Here is a 12,383-nt window from a genome sequence, read left to right as displayed (position 1 = left end):
TATTATCTGCGACGATATTCTGAATCAAAGGGTATGTGAGGCGCGGACGCTAGTTGAAACCTCTGATGCCTTTGCTGCTTCATACTTACAGTGGCAGTGTAAGAAAAGCGACTTATATATTTTTTTCGTTTCGCCGCTATCGTGCCTGGTTTCATTGCAGATGCGGGATCGAGATGCTCACAAAATTATGCTGCAATGCTTGTTAGAAAACACCGAAAACGTGCCGGACAAAATATACTGTACTGACAAAAAATCGGTAAGCGAAATTCCTTTTATACCCGCAGAGATCACTGGTTTCTTGTGTTTAATTTTTGTACATTACTCTATTAGCCTGGCTCGCTGGATGTGGCAAGCAATATATACCAGGTGCTCCTGCGAAGATATCTGGGGATAGTTAAAACTTCTGCATTAGGATCTGTGCTGCGCCAAGGTTGCCCCACTCTAGAAATGAAGGCTGCCTATGCCGTGTTTTTTTTACCATGAGTGCACAGCGGGTATTGACAATAAACAGAGCTCTTGTTTCGTTACATTGGTACCAAGCACTGCAGTGACAACATTCGTTAGCATAGCATTTACTCCATATCTACTTAAATCTTCTCTACAATCTGCACATCCTAGCGCGACATTTGCATTCATTGTGCCAACAATTATAGTGGTCCTTACCCTCATTGATTCCTTGTGTGTTTATCGGAAGCCTGCTGCAAGCAGGTGGCTCACCTTTCACGGTGGAGAGGATGTACCACCTTTGTCCGTAAAGTTCCGAGACTGAGTCTTAAAAAGATGCATTTAACAGTTAAATCATTTGTGCAGCACCCCTTCGTAGTAGTCTCCCTTGCACTTTATACACAGCTTCCAACGCTTCTTGAGGTCTCGGAAAGAGTTGGAAAACGCTTCTTTTGGCAGGGCTGTCAACTCCTTTGTCGTGGCGTCTAGTAAGGCCTCCACTCTCCCCATCCAGCGACCTTTTAGGGCTCTCTTCACACGAGGAAACAGGAAATAATTTCATGAAGAGATGTCAGGCGAGTATGGCGGATTGGGAAGTACAATAATGATGTGCTTGGCGGGAAATTTTGTCACGCTGAGAGCAGTGTGCTGCCTTGCGTTATCGTGGAGAAGGTTCCATCCTCCAGTAGCCCATAAGTAACGTCGCAGTGCATCACGCATGTGCTGGAGTACGCGGATATAAATCTCGATTCACCGTCTGCTCTTGTGGGACGAGCTCGAGGTGTATGACACTTATGGCATCGAAAAAACTATCAGCATCGTCTTTGTTTTGGTGTTAAGTCGCCGCGCCTTTCTCGATGCCGGAGAGCTTGTGGACCGCCATTCGGGGCTCTGCCTGTTTGTTTGAGGATCGTGTTTAAAACACCATGTTTCGTCTTCAGCAATGATGATTCCGACAAATGCAGATATCCTTCTCTGCCTCGGAGAGCAAATCAGCACTCACTGATGCCCGCGTGTCCTTCTGGTCATGTGTGAGAGAGTGCGGTGCAAGTCTGGTATTCATCTTTCGTTTCCCAAGTTCTCACGGAAAATTTGGCGGCATGTTGTCCTACTAATGTCGAGAGCATCTTATAGCATGCGGACTGTAATGGTGCTGTCTTGCTGTACGTTTTCATCGATCAGAGCCACGTTGTTTTCATTCCGTGAGGCTGAGGGGAGCCCCTGCCTTGTGTCGTCTTCCACCGACGTTCTCCCCGAAACGAACCTCTTGTGCCACTCGAAGACTCGCGCCCGCGATAATGCCTCATTGCCATAAGCGTCGCGAAGCAACTCATACGTCTCTGTGACAGTCTTGCCAAGCTTCACACAGAGTTTCATGTTTACACGCTGTTCGAGGTGGACGTCCCTCTCTCCACATTCACTCACGGTAGAATGCGCAAACGACTAGTGACAACGTATGGATAGATGGATGGATGGATACGGCTGAACCCTTTTAATCGGCCGGTGGCTCAAGCCACCTAGCCATGCCTTGTGAAATTTTATTCCTGTCTTTCTTTTAGCCACCAATCGTATAACCTTCGCTTGGTAACTTCTAACCTCTTAAAATCCACTTTCCCTTCACTATCCCTAAACCCCAATGCCTTGGGTAAATCAGCTCCGCTGCTTTCCACTGTAGGCTGAAGCCCTTTACAGAAAAGTATCAAGTGTTCAGCCGTTTCCTCCTCCTCTCCGCACGCAAGGCACAAAGTGTCTATCTCGTGGTACCTGACTCTGTACGTCTTAGTCCGCAAAACTCCAGTCCTGGCCTCAAACTACAAAGAGCTTCCTCTACAATTATCACAGATATGTTCTTTGAGAATTTCCTGTTTAAAGGTCCGGTATGTTCCCAGCGCCGATTTCGTCAGCATCCCTGTTTTCCACAGAGCTCTCTCTGTTTCTTTAACCTTTTTCTTCACCGATAATTGCGGATTTTCCCCCTTACTGCTGTCCAGATATTTGCTTGTCAATTTTATAGTTTGCTTCCTCCATTTCGTGTCAACATTCTTTATATACAGGTATCTGAAAACTTTCCTAGCCCACTGCTTTTCCTCCATCTTTCTCAATCGTTCCTCAAATGCTATCTTACTGCTAGCCTCTCTGCTCTCGAATGACGCCCATCCCATATCACATTCTACCTCCTGATTTGGTGTATTGCCATGTGCTCCCAAAGCTAACCTCCCTACTCACCGTTTTTTAATTTCTAGCCTTGCTTGAACATCTGGCCTCATACACAGGACCGCATTACCGAAGGTCAGGCTAGGGACCATCACCCCTTTCTAGATCCCTCTTACCACCTCATACCTATTGTAATTCCACAGTGCCCTATTTTTCATGACAGCTGCATTCCTACTAGCTTTATTCATTACATATTTTTCATGTTCTGTCAGATACCCAGCACTGTTATTTATCCGCACCCCAAGATACTTGTACTCATTCACTACTTTTAGCACGAACTCCTGTATTCTATGCTCGCCGCCCTCTACATTAAATATCATGACTGCAGATTTTTCCTTACTATACTTGAAGCCTAATCTACCTTCCTCTGTACTGCATATGTCTAACAACTTCTGCAGGTCTTCCTTGTTGTCAGCCATTATCACTATATCGTCCGCGTATATTAGTCCCGGTAATGTCTGTTTAATCAATTCCCCTTGCTTGAAAAAAGATAGGTTGAAGCCTAGTCCGCTCCCCTCTAGCTTGGTCTCCAACCCTCGCAGGTACAACATGAACACCAAAGGGGACCGAGGACATCCTTGTTTAAGCCCCCCTGTATCTCTACAGGCCCTGATACATTTTTTTCCATTTTATGAGCCCTCTGTTACCTATATATATATATATATATATATATATATATATATATATATATATATATATATATATATATATATATATATATATATATATATTAAAAGATTTATTACTCCATTTTCCACATCCAATGTGCCCAGTATGTCCCACAAATGCTCCTGAGTAACATTGTCATAGGCTCCCCTAATATCCAGAAATGCTAGCCATAAGGGCCTGTGTTCCTTTTCCGCAATTTCTATACACTGTGTCAATGAAAATAGATTGTTCTCCAACCTCCTTTGTTTCCGGAACCCATTCTGTAGTTCCCCTAACACCCCCTCGTTCTCCACCCAAGCCTGCAGTCTATCCTTTATAATCTGCATCACCATCCTGTAAACTACAGATGTCACTGTTATGGGACGATAGTTACTTAGGTCTGCTTTGTCCCCCTTTCCCTTATATATCATGTTCATTCTACTTAATCGCCATTCCTCGGGAACTATCTCATCCACTATCATTTTGTTCACTACCTGTATTAATGTTTGCTTGGATTTTGGTCCTAACTTCTTTATCAACATAATCGGGATACCATCTGGTCCTGTTGATGTGCCACTAGGAACCTTTTTCTCTGCCCTTTCCCACTCTCCTTGCTCAAGTTAAGCTATTGCTGTAACCGGTCTATCTTCCTTCGATAAATTATGTACCACGTACTTTGCTGTAAATTTTTCCATCATCCTTGTTCCTATGTGTTTTATTGCTTCATCCCTCTTCTAGTCGAATACCCTCATCTGTAACAATAAACCTTTGTTCTAGCCTAGTCTTATTACTCATTGCATTTAGATGTTTCCAGAATTTTTGGGCTGCTTTTCTATCCTTTTTATTTACTTTTGACTCCCGGTACACTAAATCGGACGCAAGGAAATCTGCCTGCTGACTACGCAAGATCATTACGACGCATTTTTGAATAAGATATAAACGCATGCTTTTGCCTGGTTTCACCCATTGTGAACAAGGAAGCCGTAGGGCTTCCGAAACGTCAATACGTTTCTTTAAAATTTTGACTTGGTCAGTGACCCTATGTTTTTATTATGACATCCATTGGGCGCCCTTTCTTCTCATTTTCTCATTAATCAAATAGGATGCGTCCCTTCTACACTTTATGAGGGTATCCCATTTCCTGTCTACTTCAGGTTTTGGTTCCCCCCTCTTCTTGGAAAATCTGTGTTCCCTGGACGCTTCCTGGCGCTTCTCTATTGCCCTCTTGACCTCCTCATCCCACCAACTCTTGTGTTTGCATCTTTTCCCTTTTAGTTTTACTGGCACCTTAGTTAGCTCTAGCTCCAGTAATCGAGTTAATTTGTTATAAGTCCAATCTGTTTCACTATCCACAAAAATTACTTTCTCGATTTGTTTGGCTGTTGCTTCCAATTGCTTTTCTGAGTAAAAATTTTCCCCTGATTGTTCATCTCGCTTCAGTCCTACATTGCTTTTTCTTCTGAAGCTCAACTTGATACGCTTGTGGTCACTACCTTGACTTCTGGAACCATCTTCATCTATGTTCATTACCCCTAATCTATTATACATCCTCTGTAACATTAGCGCATAATCTATCGTCGAGTGCAGACTCCCCGCCTCTCATGTTATGAGCCCTTCACAGTTCTCGGTGCTGTTGCATACAACTAAATCATGCCTGTCACACATGTCCTGCAGCATGCTTCCTGCCGAATCCGTGTACCCATCCAGGTCTTCTATGTGTGCATTCATGTCGCCTGATATAATTTTCTCGCCCTGTCCTCCTAGCTCATCAATGTCGCATGCAATACATTCTAACATTTTCCTGTTTTCCTCTTTGGCATTAGTCCCTGTCCAAAGGTATACAATGCCAAGGAGTGTTTGCTTGCCTGCCACTGTTCCTTTTAGCCATAAATGTTCCTTGCATCCCAGTCTAACCCTTAGAAAATTCATACTTTTATGAATGAATGCCCCAATTCCACCTCCCTTTCTGCTGCCCTCTGTTCTATTGCAATATTCCCATGCGTAGTCTGGGTTACAGGGTGGTTGCTCCATGTCTCTAAGATGTTTCCACTAAATCATATACCATTAATTCCTCCTGCCTTAACTGTTCTTCTATGTCCTCCCATTTCAGTCTATTCCTGCCACCTTGCATGTTAATGAAACCTATATCTGAATTAACTTTGCCCTGGCGCTTGTGTCTCTTTCTTCCCCTATGGTTCCATTGTCCCTTTGATCTTAATTCTTCCTTCCCTACACTGGTTCCTTCAGAGCTCTGGGTCCCCCCAAAAAAGCTGCTGCCTGGCGACCTATCCTACTACCCACCCTCTTGCCAGTGGCACCACCGTAGTGGATGCCATCCTGTGAAAAAGGGTGGGGCCTAACCTCGTACACTTCCCTGTTGACTTCCATCACCCCGTATCTTAGTCGTCGACTCAATAGCCTAATTACACGGTTAGCCTCAACAACCCTCCTCTCCGTTTCGCGAGCCTGCCTCTGGACCTCTGGGATTGTGCATATGGTCACATGCATACTCTCAGAGGCCTCTCTAAGCCTACGCATCCCCACCTCCAACTACGTCTCAAGATTCTGGCTCCTCCCCTGCAGCCCATCATTGAGACCAGCATATATAACGACAAGGTGTTCGCCAATCATGCTGCCCACCACCACCTGCCGGGCTTTGGCCATTGCATCCACCATGCACTTCTCCGACTGAGCCTCCACCTGCACCCGCCTGTCGGCCTTCACTGCCGTCAGAACGCCTCCCTCAACCCTCGCCACGTTCGAGTCCCCGACCACCAGAACCCTCCTGCGCCCTAACCGTTCGCTTCCTAACTCCATCTGTTGGCCTCCGGATAGCTCTAGCTGACTCTCCTGCCGCTGTACGCTATTGTCGCGAGTCTCCATGCCCGCTTTAACCTCTTTCATCTCTTTCTCATTCTTCTCCCTCAATGCTCGCTGCGCTAAAGCACTGTAGTATCGACGAGCCTCGTCCTCCACCTGACACTTCTCCGAACTGCGGTGCCCAGCCGGCCGCGACCTGAGCGTTTCAACCTGTTTTTCAAGCTGGGTCCGCTTTTCCCGCTCTTCTATCATCTCGCCCACAATTCGCTTAAACAGGGCGGCATTATCCTCCTCTTTTTTAATCAAATCGGCGACCTGAGCTTCCAGCTTAATCCGTGCCTCTCGTTCTACCTTCAGGTCCGCATTAAGTGCATTGAACCCAGCTTCCCATTCCCCTCTTAACGTATGAACGGCGGCCTCGAACCGCTTACACATCTTACACGCGAAGCTAGCCTCATCCGCCTCGGCTAAGCTACTGAACCCAGTCTCATCTAAATAACACCAACGGTCGCACTCCTGGCACAGTACTAACTCCCCGTCCCCGTCCACCTTAACTTTAATAGCTTGCCGACCCATCGTCCGGCCGACTACGCCTTGTGAAAGCCCGCCAAAATTCCTATTCAGATAGCCCTCGGCTCTGCGCAACGTAAAAGTTCGCCAAAGAATATTCTCACACAGCTCCGCTGGCCTCGCTACCCTTAACTCAGTCTAAAACTACCGCCCGACAGCATGTATACAAGCGCAAATACCAAAAGCCCTTAGCTTCGGAGGTAGTCGCTGCAGCTCCCAGAGAAACGTCCACCTCCGACGGCCATGTCCAAGCAGCTTTTCTATATGTAGTGCCATCTAGCGGCTGCCACAGCAACTGACGTATATAGCTCAGGTTAGTCCGAAAAGATGGCGCTACACATACGCACCAACATTTGTTTGGACAATCTGTTCTAGAGAAGAAAATAAATCAGCCTCGATATATATAAGTTTGTCATAAGTTTGTCAAAAGGCCGCTCGTTTCCTTTACCTGGTCATATATATATATATATATATATATATATATATATATATATATATATATATATATATATATATATATATATATATATATATATATATTACGAACGTAAATTGCGTTGGCTCCACAGAATAAAGATTTTAGAAGTGGGCAGTTCTACAGAGACACATTTATTTATCAACGTTTCGACCGCGGTGCGGTCTTCAGGAATTAGTGGTCTCACGTCAGATGGACGTTTTTAGTTTGTGAGCTGCAGAGGAGGGAGAAAGGAGTGTAACAAGCAAATAGCAACAACAGTTCAAAAATTGAACAAAAATAAAAAAATAAAGATGGGGGTGCGGGGAGCAGACAGGGACAATATTCGGGGAGGAAGCAAAAAAATAGAAAGAAAATAAAAAAAGGGGAAACACTAGTATAGTAAGGAAGGATGGGGTACAAAAGGAGATGGCAAAACGAGAGAAAGGGAGAGGAAGATGGTGCGGGGGACATGGGCTGCGCGGCAACCACAGTCGTACGAAAGCAAAACGTGCAAACAAAACACACGAACAAAATGCACAAACACAAAGGGCGCCGCTGCAGATGCGTGGCCAAAGAGGAGCCGCTGCACAAATGGCACTGGCAGCGACGAACAGGCCAATCCAGGCGTCTTTTGGGGGTCTCACTAATTTCCCATGAGCCGAGGACTAGAACGTTAAGGAAGGAGTGGGCTACGTTAACGAGCACATGTGTAAGAACTTAGTCAGGGGGTCTGGGTTTCACTGAATGGTGCACCCCTCTCCCTGGGAGTGTCGTTGAAACGACTTCGCCGAGAATACTTGTTTGTAGGGGAGGAGGGCTGGGCTAGCTGTGTACAAAGATTTCAAATTGTCGGGAAATGTAAGAAAGGAACGTCAAAAGCTTATCAATACTGCATGAGGCAGGATAGTGTAAGTAAGGAGGGTATGATTGCCTGGGATATACACTAGGAGTTACAAATGGTATATCTGAGTTAGCCAATTAACGAGAAGTGTAGTATCATTTTGTTTGGAGGTCGTGAATAAAAGAAAGGTTACCAGGCTTTTCGTTAAGACCTTCTTGAATAGTATTAAACTTGTGGATAAAATAGGATTCACGCTGTTTACGTTCTCGCTTGTTTTTGAAGCCCCCTTGAATAATTGTTACTTTTAGTTGGTCAAATGGGTGTCCTTCTGCGTTTACATTATTGGATAGGGAAGGTATGGGAGAGACTTGGTGTGTGCGCGGTGATTGTTAAATCGAATGCGGAATGCCGTGTTTGCCTGTCCCATGTATTGCTGGTTACACACAGTGCATTCAAGAAGGTAAATAATGTTCGATGAGTCGCAGTCAAAGTTACCGTTGATTGAATGCTGGAAAGCTGACCTCGTACTAGTTGCGGAACACGTAGTCTGCATGTGCTTGCAAACTTTGCAGCGACCTTTACCACAGGGCTGGCATCCATATTTTGGGGTATTGTGTTCCTTGGAGTGAACTAGATGGTTCCGAATGTTTTTGGCACGCCTGTAAATCACGCGGGGTGTGCATGTAAATATTTTCGATAGTCGTTGACTTTGCTGGAGAATATTAAAGTGCTTATTATGTTAAAGTGCCGTTTATGTTCTGTGCGTTACTGTTAAATGTGAGAATAAGGTTTGTAGTGTAATCATTACGGTTATCTATTCGGTGCCCCTGGAGTATTTGTCTATTGTTCAGATTTGAAGCTCTGCTTATGGCGTCATCAATAAGGAAACCTGGATAGCGCTGCGTTAAGAGCACGTTGCGCATGTGTTCGGAGTTTTCATGAAAGTCTAGGTCGTTAGAGCAGATTCTTCGAAAACGTTGGGCCTGCGAATAAGGGATGGTGGTTTTGCAGTGACGGGGATGGGTGCTTTGAAAATGTAGATATTTTTGTGAGTCGGTTGGTTTTCTATAAACGGTTGTAGAACTGACTCATTGTCCACCAGAATGTCAACATCAAGATAATTGATTTGACTGGCTGAGTAGGTGTGCGTAAACTTTATGTTTGGGTGTACGGATTTGAAACTGTCAACGAAACGGATAAGTTCTTGTTCTGTGTTTGTCCATATTATAAAAATATCATCCAAATAGCGCTTGCAAAAGTACGGCTGAATTGGACAAGAAGAAAGAAATTTTGACTCTATAAGATGCATGAAGATGGTGGCATAATTTAGGGCCATTCTTGTTCCGATAGCGGTGCCACTTAGTTGCAGATAATATTGAAGATCAAATTCAAAGCTATTATACTCTAACGCAATTTTGGCTAGTGTTCCTAAGGCTTTGAGATTCATGAGGGATCTGCAGTTCATAAGATTCCAAAAGGGCTGCAATGCCGTCGGCACGGGGAATGTTTGTGTATAAGGATGTTATATCCATGGTCACAAGAAAGGCTCCTGCAGGTAATGTTTTTATATTGTCTATCTGGCGGAGAAAGTGGTTTGTATCTTTGATGTATGATAGATGTGTAGCTGGAATGTGGCTAATTATAGCGTCAATGTACTTTGATATTGGTTCTCTGATAGTGCCGATTCCTGAAATTATTGGCTGTCCAGGAATACCGGCTTTATGTAATTTATGGAGCATGTAGAAACGCCCAGGAGAAGGAGGGGTGACCGTGAGTGCCTTGTATAGTTTCGGGAGATTTCATTGTGTTTTGTGAGGTCGAGAAGAATGTCAGATATAGCTTTTGAGTGCTCGTCGGTGGGGTCGCAATGCAGTTCTTTATAAAAATGATTGTCAGAAAGCTGTCGGATGCCTTCTGCTAAATAGTCATCCCTGTTCAAGATAACAATGCCTCCGCCCTTATCAGCTGGTTTTATGACGATGACGGTATGGTTCCTGAGCGCCTCTAGAGCAGTACGTTCTCTTTTAGGAAGATTGTCTGGTCCTAACCTGTATATATATATATATATATATATATATATATATATATATATATATATATATATATATATATTGTAGTGTGGTAATCTTCATCGATATAACCACTGACATGCGTCGCGTGCTGCCGCTCTCAAGGACGAAGAAGTTGTTCGCTGCCTTGCTCTTTCGCCACGCCTGACGCTTCGCTGCGAGTCTCCCCTGAGCGGCTGGAATCATCTGGGTTCACCGAATAAACACACCCCTACAATTGGTGCAGGTGGTGCTGGGTACGTTCCCGTCCACCCTGGAACTAAGAAGCCGCACGTTACCCTCTGCTTCCAGCATGCCGGATGACACTGCCACGACATCGTCGCCCCTCCCAACCACCGTGCTGTGTTCTGGAGCTCTACGGCAGCGTGATCCGTGCTTCTTCAGTGGCACAGCCGACCAGGACGTCGACGATTGGTTGGCGGCATATGAGCGCGTCAGTAGCTACAACAGATGGGACGACGCTATCAAGCTAAGCAATGTAATCTTTTATCTGACTGACGTGGCGAACCTCTGGTTTCGCAACCATGAGGCAGACCTGCCATCTTGGTCTGCATTTAAAAAGAATTTTGCAGAAGTGTTCGGCCGCCCTGCAGTTCGCAAGCTCCGGGCAGAACAACGCTTGCGTGAGCGCACTCAGCAAGTCGATGAGTCGTTCACTAGTTATATAGAGGACATCGTGGACCTATGCAAGCGTGTCGATCCGCTAATGACTGAAGCGGATAAGATCGAGAACATCATGAAAGGCATCTCTGACGACGCGTGCCAAATGCTCTGGGTAAAAAATCCTGCCACGGTGAGTGACGTGATCAAGCTTTGCCAGAGCTACGACGTGCTTCGTAAGAAGCGCGCTTCTACCCGGCGGTCCGGTGTTAGAGACGACGCCATCTCTACACTTGCGCTGGGCGGTTCTACCCCATCAGAGGACAGCCCTTTACTTCAGCAAATCAAAGCCTTCGTTCGAGAAGAGGTCGCCCGCCAGCTATCGCTGGTCCCTCAGTTACAGGATAGTGGCCGCCTTGTTCCTGACATGGCTCCGTCTTTGGCCCCTACCATACGGCGTGCCGTTCAAGATCACATCGCTGACGTTCTTCCTCCCAGCTCCATGCTCCCGCCCAGCCCTGTGCTGCCGCCCAGCCCCGTGCCAGCGCAAGTAACGGCACCACTGACTTACGCCCAAGTTGCGGCCAGGCCGCTCATGCCATCAGCATCTCTTTCCTACCAGGCCGCTCCTTCCAACCTTCCTTCGCCTTTGCCTGGGTCTGCATTCCATGTCCCTATTCCAAGGGTACGCCAACGCCCTACGAACCCTTGGCGTACCGCGGACAACCGACCAATCTGCTACTCTTGCGGGCTGCCGGGCCATGTCGCACGCCTTTGCCGCCAACGCCTTCCACCTTCTCGACCTGAACTATGGAACTACTCCTACAATACAGACCAGCCCTCGCCGAGAAATCCGCCCAGTTCCGAATTTGTATCTCGTGACAATCAAACGTACACAGCTCGCCGATCACCTTCCCCTCGTCGCCGTTCCCCGTCCCCACTCCGACGTTCTACCGGCACCGTTGAGGGAAACTAACAGTCGCAGTTCCCGGGGCAAGAACTGCGCTTGGTTCGAACTCTTCAAGTCCTCGGTGTTCTCCCACTAACGTAATTCAAGTGTTTGTCGACGGCGTCGCAGTACTCGCTCTAGTCGACACGGGCGCTGCCGTATCAGTCATCAGTGAAGCTCTTTGCCGTCGTCTTCGTAAGGTGACCACCGCACTTTCCGACTTTTCGCTTCGCACCGCCTCATCACAGCGCATTCATCCCTCAGCGGCGTGCACGGCCCGTGTTCTCATCGAAGACGTCTTATACACCATCGAGTTTATTGTACTGTCTCGCTGCTCACACGACATCATCCTGGGCTACGATTTCCTTTCCACTCATCATGCCGTTATTGACTGCGCCCGCGCGGAAGTTTCCTTTTTACCTCTTTGTGATACCGTCTTGTGTGACGTCCCTACCCGGCCTGCAAAACTCCTCGTCGCCAGTGACACAGACATTCCTCCATTTTCTGCTGCCCTCGTTCCACTCTCCTGTGAAAGCGTTATTAGTTCGACTGTCTTCTTCACACCTTCCGACGCCGCTTCACGCCATCCCTGCCTCCTGCTTCCATTTGCGGTCCTCAAGATCGAAGATGGCCTTAGTGCAATGTACGTCTCAAATCCATTTTCGTGCCCGTCCGTCCTGCTACGCGGCGAGTGTCTCGGTCGCATTGAAGAACTTGATCCCGCGCTTGTAAATACTCTTCCTGCAACGCCTACTTCATTAGACGTTAACG

The 12,383-nt window shown here is 46.5% G+C and overlaps 1 protein-coding gene across 2 annotated transcripts in view; it reads left to right on the top strand.

Moving 5' to 3' along the window:
* LOC144100411 (uncharacterized) overlaps positions 1-12,383 on the top strand; it is a 45,820-nt gene that overhangs the window by 20,669 nt on the left and 12,768 nt on the right. For both annotated transcript variants that reach the window (XM_077633369.1, XM_077633370.1), the window contains one exon: positions 161-256. In XM_077633369.1, coding sequence (XP_077489495.1) covers positions 161-256 — 96 coding nt within the window. The remainder of the gene's footprint in view (positions 1-160; positions 257-12,383) is intronic.

This window comes from Amblyomma americanum, chromosome 8 (assembly GCF_052857255.1).
Source record: "Amblyomma americanum isolate KBUSLIRL-KWMA chromosome 8, ASM5285725v1, whole genome shotgun sequence".
NCBI lineage: Eukaryota > Metazoa > Arthropoda > Arachnida > Ixodida > Ixodidae > Amblyomma > Amblyomma americanum.
This window is presented reverse-complemented; position numbering and strand designations above follow the sequence as displayed.